The sequence below is a fragment of the Liolophura sinensis genome, chromosome 8 (assembly GCF_032854445.1).
Source record: "Liolophura sinensis isolate JHLJ2023 chromosome 8, CUHK_Ljap_v2, whole genome shotgun sequence".
NCBI lineage: Eukaryota > Metazoa > Mollusca > Polyplacophora > Chitonida > Chitonidae > Liolophura > Liolophura sinensis.
The window spans coordinates 17,286,468-17,300,300 of NC_088302.1; the positions used below are offsets into that span (position 1 = coordinate 17,286,468).

General features: G+C 40.7%; 1 protein-coding gene across 1 annotated transcript; it reads left to right on the forward strand.

Moving 5' to 3' along the window:
* The first annotated feature begins 3,389 nt into the window (after window positions 1-3,389).
* On the forward strand, window positions 3,390-8,478 carry LOC135473259 (rhodopsin, G0-coupled-like). Its single transcript, XM_064753106.1, has 5 exons — window positions 3,390-3,483; window positions 4,482-4,784; window positions 5,285-5,520; window positions 6,506-6,610; window positions 8,218-8,478. Exons 1-5 carry the CDS (start codon window positions 3,390-3,392, stop codon window positions 8,476-8,478), a joined length of 999 nt encoding a protein of 332 aa, XP_064609176.1.
* Window positions 8,479-13,833: the final 5,355 nt, after the last annotated feature.

Here is a 13,833-nt window from a genome sequence, read left to right on the forward strand (position 1 = left end):
TACAACAGCCACTGGACTTATTTATTTATTTATTTATTTCTTTATTTATTTATGTGATTATTGTTTAAAGCTATTCTCAAGGGGTTTTCGCTTATACAATGGATACAAGTTTTGGAGAAAATTGCGGATATATGGATAAGAAAACTTGACAGATCTGAGAAGAAACCATTGTGGTATATTTATTTACTTAGCTATTTATTTGATTTTCGTTTTACGTCGTACTCAAGAATATTTCGTTTATACGACGGCGGCCAACATTATGGTGGTAGGAAATCGGGCAGGATTATGGTATTAAATGATATATGGTATTAAGCCAAAGAGACACCAACAGGTGACCAATCCTTTCATTGGTTTTACATATGCGCGAGGGTAGCATGGACTCGGCCTGCCACAAGAAGGCATGGACTCGACCTGCCACAAAAAGACATATTATATGTATGCACGTAATGCGCCCTCGTCGTCACACGACCCCACGCATATATCCATCCATACCTACATATACGATAGTAGTTATTCCAATTTTGTACGCCATACACACACTCCAGATATAAAATTGGAATAGTGCAAACTATGTCACATGGATGTCAGACTGACAAATCTGCACGCCTACTGGACCTACCATAATTCCATGGATGTCCAATTCGTGCCAGACAAACCAGACGAAAGCGCGTTTCCGTCAGCTACGGTTTCCGGTATGTGAGCGAAAATCGGTCATCGTACTGCCCTGTCTCTATGCTGTACACGCTTTTCCAGGATCTAATACAACTCCGGTAGCCTATCCTTCAAAATATTTGTTGTAAAACTGTTTTACTTATGTGATCTCCAGGGTGGTTAATTAAGATGTGTATACGTAGGAGCAATTATAGATTAAGTCATACAATGGCTTCTGGAAAAGCACACAGTGGATAGGCGGAATGAATGGACTGGACAATGCTTTGCCGGGCTTTTCGATACACAATATCGACAGGTCTTACTGATATGACGTCACCCGATCAGAGTACAGCGGTCGACAAGATAGACAAAGGGTCCAATTTTAATGTTTTTTTTTTTAAATGCAATTTTCAGACTAACATAGCATAAATATTATGTTTAGGAAATATTTAAAAAGTAAAGTGGTTAGAGATCTTTAATCCCATTCAACATGCACAAGCAATAGTGTGGGTGTGGTGGCCTAGTATTGGCCTAGTATTTCCTATATGTGAATAGCGGGAGGTTATTGATTGTGTAAGCCGCTTACCGTACGGGTACATCGTGTTTACGCCCCTGTACATTTACGGCCTCGACTGGAAGGTGTGGGTGGGGTGTGTGCGGAGAGATGACAACTCATATACCCTCCTGTCAGTTCGTGTGCTTGTCGTAATGGATGAGGGCTGAACATGACCCCTGTGTCCGCAGCTGACAACGTATCTTGTTCGAAGCGAACAACAAACAAACTGTTGAAGGTAGGTTACATGCTGAACTATCTTTGAAGGCTTAAAAACCAAAGTATTATTTCCATAGAAATAATCTTCTTCATGGGCAATTTTGAAACAAACAGTGAACTAACTGTTCAAGGTACTTTTATGTCACATGATGAACTACCTTTTGTGGCTTAAAAACCAAAGCATTATTTCCATTGAAATAATTATCCGTATACAGAATTTCAACATAGACAGTAACCAAACTGTTAAAGGTACTTGTATGTTACAAAGCATTATTTCCATAGAACTAATTATCCGAAAAGCCAAAAACAAACAGAAAACAAAACTGTTAATGATATATTATTTTGCTGAACTATCATTCTCGGCTTAAGAAACATAGCATTATTTTCATGGCATCTTTTGTTAGAAGAAGAGAGAAAAGGTTCGTTTTGATTTTGTTCTGTATTCTTGAATAATAACAGCCTAGACCTAACATCTGTTTCATTCTTCCCAGCTTAGACTCAAACGTCTTTACTACAGCTGATACCAACACAGACTATTTCAAACAACGTCAAAGAGAAGTCATAAAACCTTCTGAATCTAGGTTTCCACTTTACGTCATCATAGTCCCTCAGTGCATTTTAACATGAGTAGGTTATGCAATGATGGAACAATCCACTAAATATGACTCAAACTACCACACTTACCATGACAATCCTCTGTTGTACATATTTTCGGAAGTAAAAGTCGTCGTTTGTGGATAAGTTTTATTATTTTTATAAATCAAAGAATGGTAAATGACTGTAAATCAGGCACATGTAGTTTTTTTTGACCGACAGTTAAGTAATAGATCAACAGAGACGACATATTTGCAACAAAGTTAGAATCCTGTCTGCACCATTTTCCAAAGGAACCACCAACTAGTTAAAGAGTGATATAAACTCTCGTTCTAACTTAAATAAATATGTTGTTGGGCAGGTCACCCATACAGAATATACAATAATTCTGTTTATGCTCCTGATAAATCTTTACCATTTTAACCATTATAATGTGTTTCATACAATCGGGGTTAGGCCTTACATGTGTAGTTCCGGAACTTAGCAATGGTAAGCCGGTCAAGGGCAGGATATATTGGTATACACACGGTAAATGTCAGGTAAATGTTGTCGTTATCTGGCGATTGTGATGAGCAATAATTCTGATATCAATATCAGCTATAGGAGCAAAACCGAAAATAGTCAGTAATCCGATTATAAAGGGCTGGAATACATCGATTGATGTTTCGTAACCGTTCGTTTTACAAGTGGTACTAGCAGGCTTAAAGGAATCGCACAGTAATCATTAATATGGATATGTCCTGCTTATTTTGGTCACAACATGGGTGGCGCCCATTTCCCGCCACGTTCATGCTATCACGTTTTTTGGGTGTAATCATTTCTGTCAGCAGGCGCTATCTCACCAGTCCACCTACTATATAGCTGCTGTTATTATAATGGACTGTATCAATCCATTCTGTTCAATATATCAGATAAACTCCATAGTTGATGAGTTATCATTATCACCCAGTATTCGCAAAATTTAAGATGGGACTGGGAAAATCTGGGCTACGTTAAATCACCTATCAGTTCATGACATCGTATCAATTTATGTGTTTACCAAATCTGACGCATCCTCAACACTTTTTTAAAATTAATAATGTAACGTTTTTATAAGCTGAACTTCTGGTTTAAGCTGTTTCCCATTTGCACTGTTAGTTGGTTAGCCTTCTAGCCGATGTTGCTGTTGCTATTGCTCGAAATGGTGTTTTTCTTGTTCTTGATAGAAAGGTGCATTTTGAAAATGCGCATGCGTCCCGGCTTGTAACAGCGCAAGGTCATATTTTTGTTTTGCTCCACTGATTACCGATATGAATCATTCATCACAACAGCACGGTAGTTTTCTCATGTAGTGCTATGTTCCAGAATCAAAGCTCTAAGGACCTTGCTCAAAATGATGGAGAATTCCTCGATCTACGCGAATTTGTCGGAATACCAGATGAGCTATACTGCTTATTTAGGGACAGGAATATATGTGGCATTTGTAGGTAAGTGCAAGAATAAGGGGTTTTTTTTAGATTCACAAAAGCAGGACTTTAAAGGGGACGGACATGATTGTAAGCTAATAAGCCAGAGAATCTTTTAATATTAGGTTTTAAGTTTGTGAATATGCTGTCAATATTATAGAGAGGTTTGACAAAATGAACAGAAGGATATGATTATACGATAGCCGCAATCGTTTGCATTCACACATGAAAAAACTCCTGATTCGCAGTTTCCGACGTAATTCAAATACGTATGTATGCTTTTATGAAATTCATTTTTTTGCTCATTTTTCAGTCAGAAATTTCACTCAGTTTTATTACTAAGGACAGAAACTGTGCTTTGACAATAGTTTCCTTACAAATCATAGCAGGGTAACAAAACTCACAGGATACTGGTGTCCGTCATGACGTGCATGGCGACTGATATCCGTTACGCACACACATGAAACATCTGTGTACAGTGGCTATACGTCAGACTGCACAAAGTGATGACGTATAATAGCGTATACGTGACGGTACGAAACTCATCTGTTGTGTAGGCTATCATCCCACTGATATAATGCGGGTTTATTCATTTAAATCATTTATGTTATTGGTGTTTTACGTCGCACTCAAGAATTTGTCACTGAATATACGACGCTGATCAGGAAGCTATAATGTACATGTACTCAAAGTAAATCATCGGCCTTCGCCACGTGCCTGATTGAAAGCCGCAGTCTAACCAAATGAATTCGAGTTTACAAAATTGTCCAAGAACGACTGACTGCGGCGAAACTCAGGTTTCAGCCCCTTGAGCTATGCGTAGACCTACATGAAATTCATATTCACCTATCCGCACATTTGCCTATTTTATCATGAGAAAATGCAAAGATTCCCGATGACGAAATTATCAACAAATAAACAAGCGTGTCGTTTATCAGAAAATGCATCAGTCAAGTTACCCATTTGGGAATGACCTTCCGATCTTTACCACATTGTCCTGGAACTACTATATTCCACAGGAATCTTGTCCACCTTTGGGAACCTTATCGTGATTGTGGTGATATGCGGGAAACGCAAAGAAATCAACTTCCAGAAGAAGCAGCACATTCCTCTTCTTCTGAACCTGGCCGTCGCTGACATCGGCGTGTCCTTGTTTGGTTACCCTTACACCAGTCTGTCCGGGATGGCCGGAAGATGGCTGTTCACGGACGAACTCTGCACGATGGCCGCCTTTTTCTGTTTCCTTCTCTCATTGGTCAGTCTGAGCAGCTTAGTAGTCGTTAGCATCATCCGTTACATCGTCATCTGTAAACCCGGCCTGAGTGAGTATTATACACGTCGCCGTGATACACGTGTTCATGTATAGGTTAAATGAGATGATGGCGAGGATTTTTGTTTTGAATCAGTCAGCTTTTGTAGTTTCACTGGTTCTCCTTGTTACCGGTACATTTACAGAACTAACTCATAGGGGACACTTTTAAAGCATTTCGAACCAGGGGCTCGTTTTGTACAATATGTGTCATGTGAATATACAACTTACATGATTAGGAGCTCTGCAAACTGTCGTCATGGTAACGGTCGTGATCTCTTCATAAGTTGGTTTCATTCTGTATAAAAACACATCTTTCTTTGCTGTTACGTTGCAGTGTCTGTGATCTACTTTTGCACAAGTACACAGAATCTGTGACGTATTACAATAAAAGGAAAGCGTACCCTGCCTCTCCCGACTTATTTTAGTAATCAATGTTCCCCCTTACGATAAGTGTGCTTTGTAAGACGGGCCATATTGCACACTGGCTTTCCATCACATTTTCTTTCCAAGAGCCTCGGTTGACTTCCCGGATGATCAACTACACTGTACTGCTGACCTGGCTGTACGGGGTGGCCTGGGCGGTGATCCCGTTGTTCGGACCTGCTGCCTACACGTACGAAATGTTTGGAACGTCCTGCAGTATTAACTGGACGAGAGGGCTCCTACAGGACACCATCTTTATCATCTGTATCGATGTCTTCTGCTTTCTGATTCCTCTAGCTATCATTGCCACGTGCTATGTTCAGGTATATATTCTTGATATACGTCTTCTGTTCCAAATTTGTGAGTCTATCATAGCCACTTGCCATGCTCAGGTTTTTTTGTTGATATATGTCTTTTGCATTTTAATTCCTCTAGCTATCATCGCTACGTTTTACGTTCAGGTTTTTCTTCTTGATATATGTTCTAATTCATCTAGCTATCATCGCTACTTTCTATGTTCAGGTATATCTTTTTTATATATGCCCTAATTCATCTAACGTTCATCGCCACTTTCTATATTCGGGTATATTCTTGATATATGCTCTAATTCATCTAGCTATCATCACTACTTTCTATATTCAGGTATTTCTTCTTGATATATGCCCTAATTCATCTAGCTATCATCGCTACTTTCTATATTCAGGTATTTCTTCTTGATATATGCCTTAATTCATCTGGCTATCATGTCCTACTTTCTATATTCGGGTATATATTCTTGATGTATGCTCTAATTCATCTAGCTATCATCACTACTTTCTATATTCAGGTATTTCTTCTTGATATATGCCCTAATTCATCTAGCTATCATCACTACTTTCTATATTCAGGTATTTCTTCTTGATATATGCCCTAATTCATCTAGCTATCATCGCTACTTTCTATATTCAGGTGTTTCTTCTTGATATATGCCTTAATTCATCTGGCTATCATGTCCTACTTTCTATATTCGGGTATATATTCTTGATATATGCCCTACTTCATCTGGCTATCATCGCTACTTGCTGTATATCTTCTACTAGAATAACACGTACATATTTTTACTTTTCCGAAAAGTAAAATGAGATAGAAATATCTGTCCTAAACAATTACAGTATGTGATCTTTTATACTCTTTTCATCCCTTTTGTGTTGTAAGAGTAAACATAACTCTGAATATGGCGAAAATGAATATGGCGCAGTACTTTCTTTTGTATGCATATTTTATATCTAGCATATAAAAAATTTACCATCATGGCTGATTTTTTTTTAGATTATCCTTAGGTACCGCATGATTTCTGCCCCATCTACAACAGGATATGACAACTCTGACGGTTTTACAAAAATGAAAGCCCGACGTGACATGCGCGTTACCTGGGTACGTACTACTGTATTCGGGTTTTTATGTCTTAATTTCATCAAACCAATACTGATTACAACACATTTCTATGTGTCACAGGTATTTTAAGTACATTTGTCTCTGCGTCCACTCCTGGGGCGGTAGATCCAGGGTCAATCCTGGGTTGAGTCACACTTAAGACCTTAAAAGAGGAAGTTGTACCTTCCTCGGATGGCATTCAGCATGAAGTTATTTATTTATTTATTTTTTTGATTGGTGTTTTACGCCGTACTCAAGAATATTTCACTTATACGAGGGCGGCCAGCATTACGGTGGGAGGAAACCGGGCACAGCCCGGGGGAAACACATGACCATCCGCTGGTTGCTGGCAGACCTTCCCACTTACGGCCGGAGAGGAAGCCAGCATGAGCTGGACTTGAACACACAGCGACGGCATTGGTGAGAGGCTCCTGGTTCATTACGCTGCGCTAGCGCGCTAACCAACTGAGCCACAGAGGCCCCCCTTCAGCATGAAGGGGATAGTGCAACGACTGGTTGACCCTTATCATGGCTTGGGCGGGGCGGCATACCTGCCTTCGGTAAGGCGTCTCAGTGAAGGAGCACTAGATAAAAGAGCGGTAGAAATCTATCCTGCAACAATGAGGCACATTACATGCACTCTAAGATTTCCTTCGTCGTCATATGACTGAAAAAATTGTTAAGTACGACGTTAAACCCCAATCACTAACTCATTCTCTCTCCGCGCTTTTGTATAATGCTTTTCTGTATTTTTCACTATTCCTCTGTTGGTATTGTTTTAGGTCTTCCGATATAAATTTTTATCATTTTATCATTATTAGTTCATATACTAAGCTCTGCATATGCAAATTCCCCTCTGGGTTCCATACAGCTTATTGCGAATTATTGCATACATGTACGACAACATTTTGTAACTGTTGAGTAATGTGAACCCCATGATAGCTATGACTTATATATACAGATTCCATGAATCTCCAAACCTGCTTTTTATAGTCACAGCGTTTTGATCACATGGCCACAGGAACTAAATAACTTAGAAGTACCATACCTAACATTCCATATGAACTCTGTGCTAATTCTGTACTCTGAACTTTTTCGTCAGGCAGCAACAACTAATACCGGTACCTTCAAAAATCTTCCGTTACATCCGTTCCTTGAAAGATGACGGATTGTATTTTTGCTGATATAATGGCCAGGGATCGCTCTGAGTTCAAATCCAGCTCATGCCGGCTTCGTCTTCGGCTGTATACGTGGAAAGGTCTGGCAGCAACCTGCACATGGTCGTGGGCTTACTCAGCACTCCTCCCATCATTATTACACCGTCGTATAAGTGAAATATTCTTGAGTACGGCGTTTATTTATTATTATCGCACACTTAAGACCCAGCTTAAGATCCAGTACATCTGAAAACCAGTCACCTTCACAATTCTCCACACAATAGAGATGAATTACCTCCCTTGACTATGCCTTGTACACAGGCCAAACAACACAAATATATACTGCAGCAATACTGGGTAATTCCTTCACGACACATTCAAGATGAAACCGTTACTAACTGATGATATATGTGAATATGGACAAAAGCAGTTTTTTTTAACCTGTTTCAGCTGGTTCTGGTTCAGGTGGGGTCTTTCATCACCGTCTGGACACCTTATGTCGTGGTTTCGGGCCTCTCCTTGGTATATTCTCTCCCAGTTTGGGTCACTGTCCTCCCAACCATGTTCGCCAAGCTGTCATGCGCAGTCAATCCTATCACATACAGTCTACTCAACAGAACCTTCCGGCGCATGTCCAGAGACATTTTATGCAAATGTGCACTGCGCAAAGTTAGCCACAGCTCGGACAAATACCGCCCTACTAACAGGTAGCTGTAATCTACTATTTGCATTTATTTTAACTTTCTTTCAGTCAAAGAATTTTTATTTTCATGGGAACGGTGGTCCGTTTTGTGGATGGACAAGGCTGGAGTGATCGACGCAAACAAATCATTTTTGGGAAGTTGCTTTCCCACGTGTGACGTACATGTATAGAAGCGCATGACATATTGATGGAAGACGTGGAATTCAGCTTAGTCTGCCAAAAATGGCCACAGGAGCGTTGTCATTCGCTTAATGTCACCAAGGCAACATAAACAGACAGAACATGCAGATAGCCCAATCTATATTTCATTTTGAACGCCAATTAAGATATAAGGTATCCTGATCGCAGACAGCTGTGCAGTGTCAACCGGTATTGAAATACCGTTATGGAATTTTTACAATTGTTAGACTGAAGCATGCTAAAATTTCTTGAAGCATATAACAATTTTAAAATTTCAGGTCAGGCTAATTTTTTAAAGGAAAATACACTACTACAGACCGAATATGTATGCATCGATAAGGTATCCCACAGTTTTGAAAAGTTTAAAATCTATACGTCAAAGCAGACGTTCTTATACCAATCGTCAACGAAAATTGACGTTCGGGTTAATAACCGCAAGGCCAACTCCCAAAACTACGTCCAACATCAAGCACAAAAAAACTAAGAAAGTATGTAAAATATGAATTTAGGACGGAATCATGCAGAAAGCAGCCCCCAGTGATGCTGGAAAGAGCACCCGAGATGAACGAAGGAAATCAGCACTCGAAAGATGCAGCACGTTAGTATATAAGTAGTTATATACAAGTATAGTTGTTACGATATCCAACGTGGCGATCCAGTTCAACACGATGAATATACTGTAACCAACCCCGAGTCAAGCGGAGTTATACACATTTATAAAGGAGAGCCAGAGATTCTGGACACGGTTCATATTAATTACAAGGGCATTATACTCATAGTAAAACTTGGATATGTAAGAATATGTAAGAAAATAATATATAGCTATGAAAATATAAGTGGTGAACACAATTTATCTTTTCACAAGAGGACCGCGATCAGCAAGCACTCACTTAGCCTAGATTGACGCAGTGGACGTTTTAGTGTTGGGGAAACGTCCTGAACTATATTGCCGACATATTTGTGGAATTAACACAGTTCGGCATCACATATTCAAATAAGCAAAAAAAATACTCAGTTTAACCTCACGGTATTAATTCCATGGGTATTTAACAAATCCTTAGCCAGATGTAGTGCAACAGTGTCAGTGTCATCGTACATAAAGTTTCTTTCTGACACCGCAAACAATCTCTCTCTTTGCAGGCATCTGGGGAGAACAACAAGACATCACATATTTTGTGTGACGGAATCAGTCACTGAGGCAAACAACAGTTCTATGTGCAACCTGGACGAAAGTTTGGCTTCCTCACCAGAGCGCAGGACGGCAAAATCCGCCACCATCCGTTCCAAAAGTAAATGTGGCCTTCGAAAGGTCTTTCTCCATGCCCCCTGTTCACATCCCGGCAGACTACCCAGGGGCGATAACTCCATACCCTTTTACCATCTCACAGAATTCGCCAGATGCCCGGTGTGCAAAGAGAAGCGGCCATGACAATGTTGACAAACAAAAGGAATGTAACCACACAAGTTTCGGGAAAACGGGAAGCTGTAAACTTATCCGATCTGGATATTAGTCTTCAGCGTTCAAATTTTGGTCGTGACAAACAAGCTGTTAAGGAGGCTAGTACTGCTGACGTCATTTTGAGGCAGTGGAGTAACATGAGTCGGCAACGCTGGCCGTCAAATCGTGTGTCATGTAGACGTTGTGGCGCTCCGGAAAGAGCTTCAGCTCGCCGACATTCCGACTGAAGACAGCGGAATATGTCACTGGTGTGCTTAAATATACCTCAAAATGTGCGACTGGACAAGAATGAACAAGGTTGGTTAATTTATGCATATAGATAAAAAGCAAATTCATTAATCAACTGACGTTGTTAGACAATCAGCAGCTCTATCACATGACCTTTGTTATTCAAATTTGATCGCATTTATTGTTACGGTGAAATGGGGTACATTTCCGGCGCAGTGACAACTGGGGTCCAGGCCATATCGATCATTGTTCTCTTGCAACAGAATTTATTTATTTATTGATTTGATTGGTGTTTTACGCCGTACCCAAGAATATTTCTTATACGACGGCGGCCAGCATTATGGTGGGAGGAAACCGGGCACAGCCCGGGGGGAAACCCATGACTATCCGCAGGTTGCTGACAGACCTTCCCACTTACGGCCGGAGAGGAAGCCAGCATAAGCTCGACAGCGACCGCATTGGTGAGAGGCTTCTGGGCCACTACGCTGCGCTAGCGCGCTAACCGACTGAGCCACGGCGGCCCCTCTTGCAATAGAAGAGCCAAGTACTACGTTGCCATTTAACTTATAAATCGTCATCGCAAAGGACTGAATAACACTTTACCACTGAACTAAAAGATACATAGTACTGCCATCATCGTTTTACACTGCTCAACATGGAAGGACATGACTCGTTCTGTGGCCTCTCAATATATCCGACCTTTGTGCTGATACTTCATGTCACGTGGTCGGACTCTTCCCTGAAGCGAAACACCTGATAGGTCAGAATTTGACCAATGATGTTGCATGTTCCCATCTAGCTCCCGCTGGTTTATGATTGAGTGAGTGCTAGGCGTTTAATGTCGTACCCGCTGGTTTATGAGCTGTGGCATTTAGTAAGGAGGCATGCGCCGTACCTAGAGATGTATTTATTCATTTATTTGCTTGGCGTTTTACGCCGTACTCAAGAATATTTCACTTATACGACGGCGGCCAGCATTATGGTAGGAGCAAACCGGGCAGAGCCCGGAGGAAACCCACGACCATTCGCAGGTTGCTGTCAGACCTTCCCACGTACTTCAGGAGAGAAAGCTAGCATGAGCTGGACTTGAACTCACAACGACCGCATTGGTGAGAGGCTACTGGGTCATTACGCTACGTTACCGCGCTAACCAACTGAGCCACAGAGCCCCCCCACCCCCACCCCCCACCCTCCCCACCACTAGAGATGTAAGGTAGTTTTCCGCGAGCATTGTATCTTACATATTAATGCAATGACCATCCAATATAAGTGAAAAATTCTTGAATGCCAATGAAATAAATGGATAAATAAATTTTTGAGTTAAAAAATAATAAATCTTTCTGCATCATACATATTTTTTTACTGTTATCAAGTGTTTGGATATTGGAAGTTTAGAAATTATAACGCTATTAAGGAAATTATGTTTAGTGAACGAGGTAATACAAAACTATGCACGGTATGTTTATTTATTTGAATGGTGTTTTACGACGTCCTCGAGAGTATTTTACTTATACGACTGTGGTCAGGTTTAAAGAATCGAGACCGAGCTTCACAAGCCATTTCTCCACGCAAGGTACCTGATAAACCTACTTTCAAGCGCGTGACCACACAGCTGATCGGCTACGAAAAGAAGAAAGCTTTATGAGAATGAGCATGCCCAGTCACAGCATGGTATAAAGGTGTACAGAAAAACAAATAAAACGTTTCAGTCTGGAAGAAAACATTTATACTGCGAGTAAGCGTTTATATCCGCAAAGAAAAAACCATTTGACTCCGCAGTAACTGATACACTGTGCAGAAAACCTTCTCACCAAGGGGGCAACATTTGCAAGGACAAGAAAAGTTTCCGGTGAGCAGCAAAAACATTGTGTTGGGGAAAAACGTGTTATACAGCAGGGATAAATACTTTTTAGCTACGTACACTGTGCAGGAACTTAACAGCTCGGTGAAAGCCTTCCACACCGCTGTGAACAGATTTAGAGTAGGAAGGAACTGCTTGTGTCGAGAAAAAAAAGTGTGTATTGCGTTTTATTGCGTTTTTATCAGCTTTGTAACACATGTCGTTGTTTTTGTTCTCCGTGTTGAACACAATTTTCTTTCACAGTAAAAATTTGGGGTTTCTGGTCATAGAAAGCAAAAACACAAACCAATGAAGGTTGCTCCTACAGTCTATTTCTTTTAACTTTTCGCCTACAAGGCCTAGTCAGCTATCTGTAAAATCTGTCATACTCACTACCAAAATTGCCTTTCATCACTGACTCGTAACACTACAAACTCTGCACGTCGACATGTCCAACGTCTATATTAAAGCAAATACAATGCAGTTAGAATACTTTTTCTACTTCTTTCTACCAATTTTTGAGTCATTAGCTGTGTGTACATATGCTGTGTCTTTTTGCGGTAGAACGAATCTATGAATTATTGAGCTGCCCCACAAAAGTATGATCATGCGCTAGCGAGTCATCATACCTTCAATAAGAAGTAACATATCACCTTGTAGGCTCTTTGTTGGTTGATTAATTGATTATTTTCTACAAGGCACGCGAGGTGGGAGTTCAATCCCGGCGTTGACATGGAGTGTGGAACCTTTCCCGACTTAAATAATTCGGGCCAAGCTATGTAGTCTGCGATAACGCAGTGTTTTGTGAAAATTTGTAACGCAGTGCCAGAGGTCCATTACCTAGAAGTATGCAACTTCCCTATATTTATTTATTTATCTGATCGGTGTTATACGCCGTACTCAAGAATATTTCACTTATGGCGGGCGGAAACCGGGCAGAGCCCGGGGGAAACCCAGACCATCCGCATGTTGCTGGCAAACCTTCCCACGTATTGCCGGAGAGGAGGCCAGCATGAACTTCCCTATAGCTAGTCTCCACGGCACAGTATAAGTGTTACCTCATCTTTAGAAGCTCGTGCCACCGAGAAATATGGCAACCTCTAGGGTGCAAATAGTGAACTGAATCATGGGAAATCTAACTGTAAACGGCTGCTACAAGAACCTCCGTTTTCAAAAGTAGGGTTTCGCTAATCATTGTTGCTATGCAGTTAAGAACCCATTGACCATTTTTGTATTTCCAAGCAACTATAAAACAATTACTATCAAAGACGTTGTTGTCCTTTAAAAAAATTTCCGTTGTATTTTTTGGAGTCTTTTTCAACACAATCGCGTTTGGAACCCATCATGCATCTGCCATTTCTCAAAGCTTTGATGCGCAACAAGGAGAAAGGACAATACATGGCTGCGCAGATACGTCACATGATGTGTTAGAGATCGAAAAAAGTGTAAAGTGTTAGGTGTGTAAGGCTATTTACAGGGAAGTTGAATACTTCCAGGTAATGAATGGACTTGTAGTACTCGTTGTTACAAGAGGACAATGGTCCGTCTGGCTTGAAACCGAGTGGACATTGCGCGGAAAAGGTGTTAATTTGTCTTCTACTAATGACGTGCGTATCAGTGTCTCATATCATCTGGGAAAGTTTTATCTATAACGTG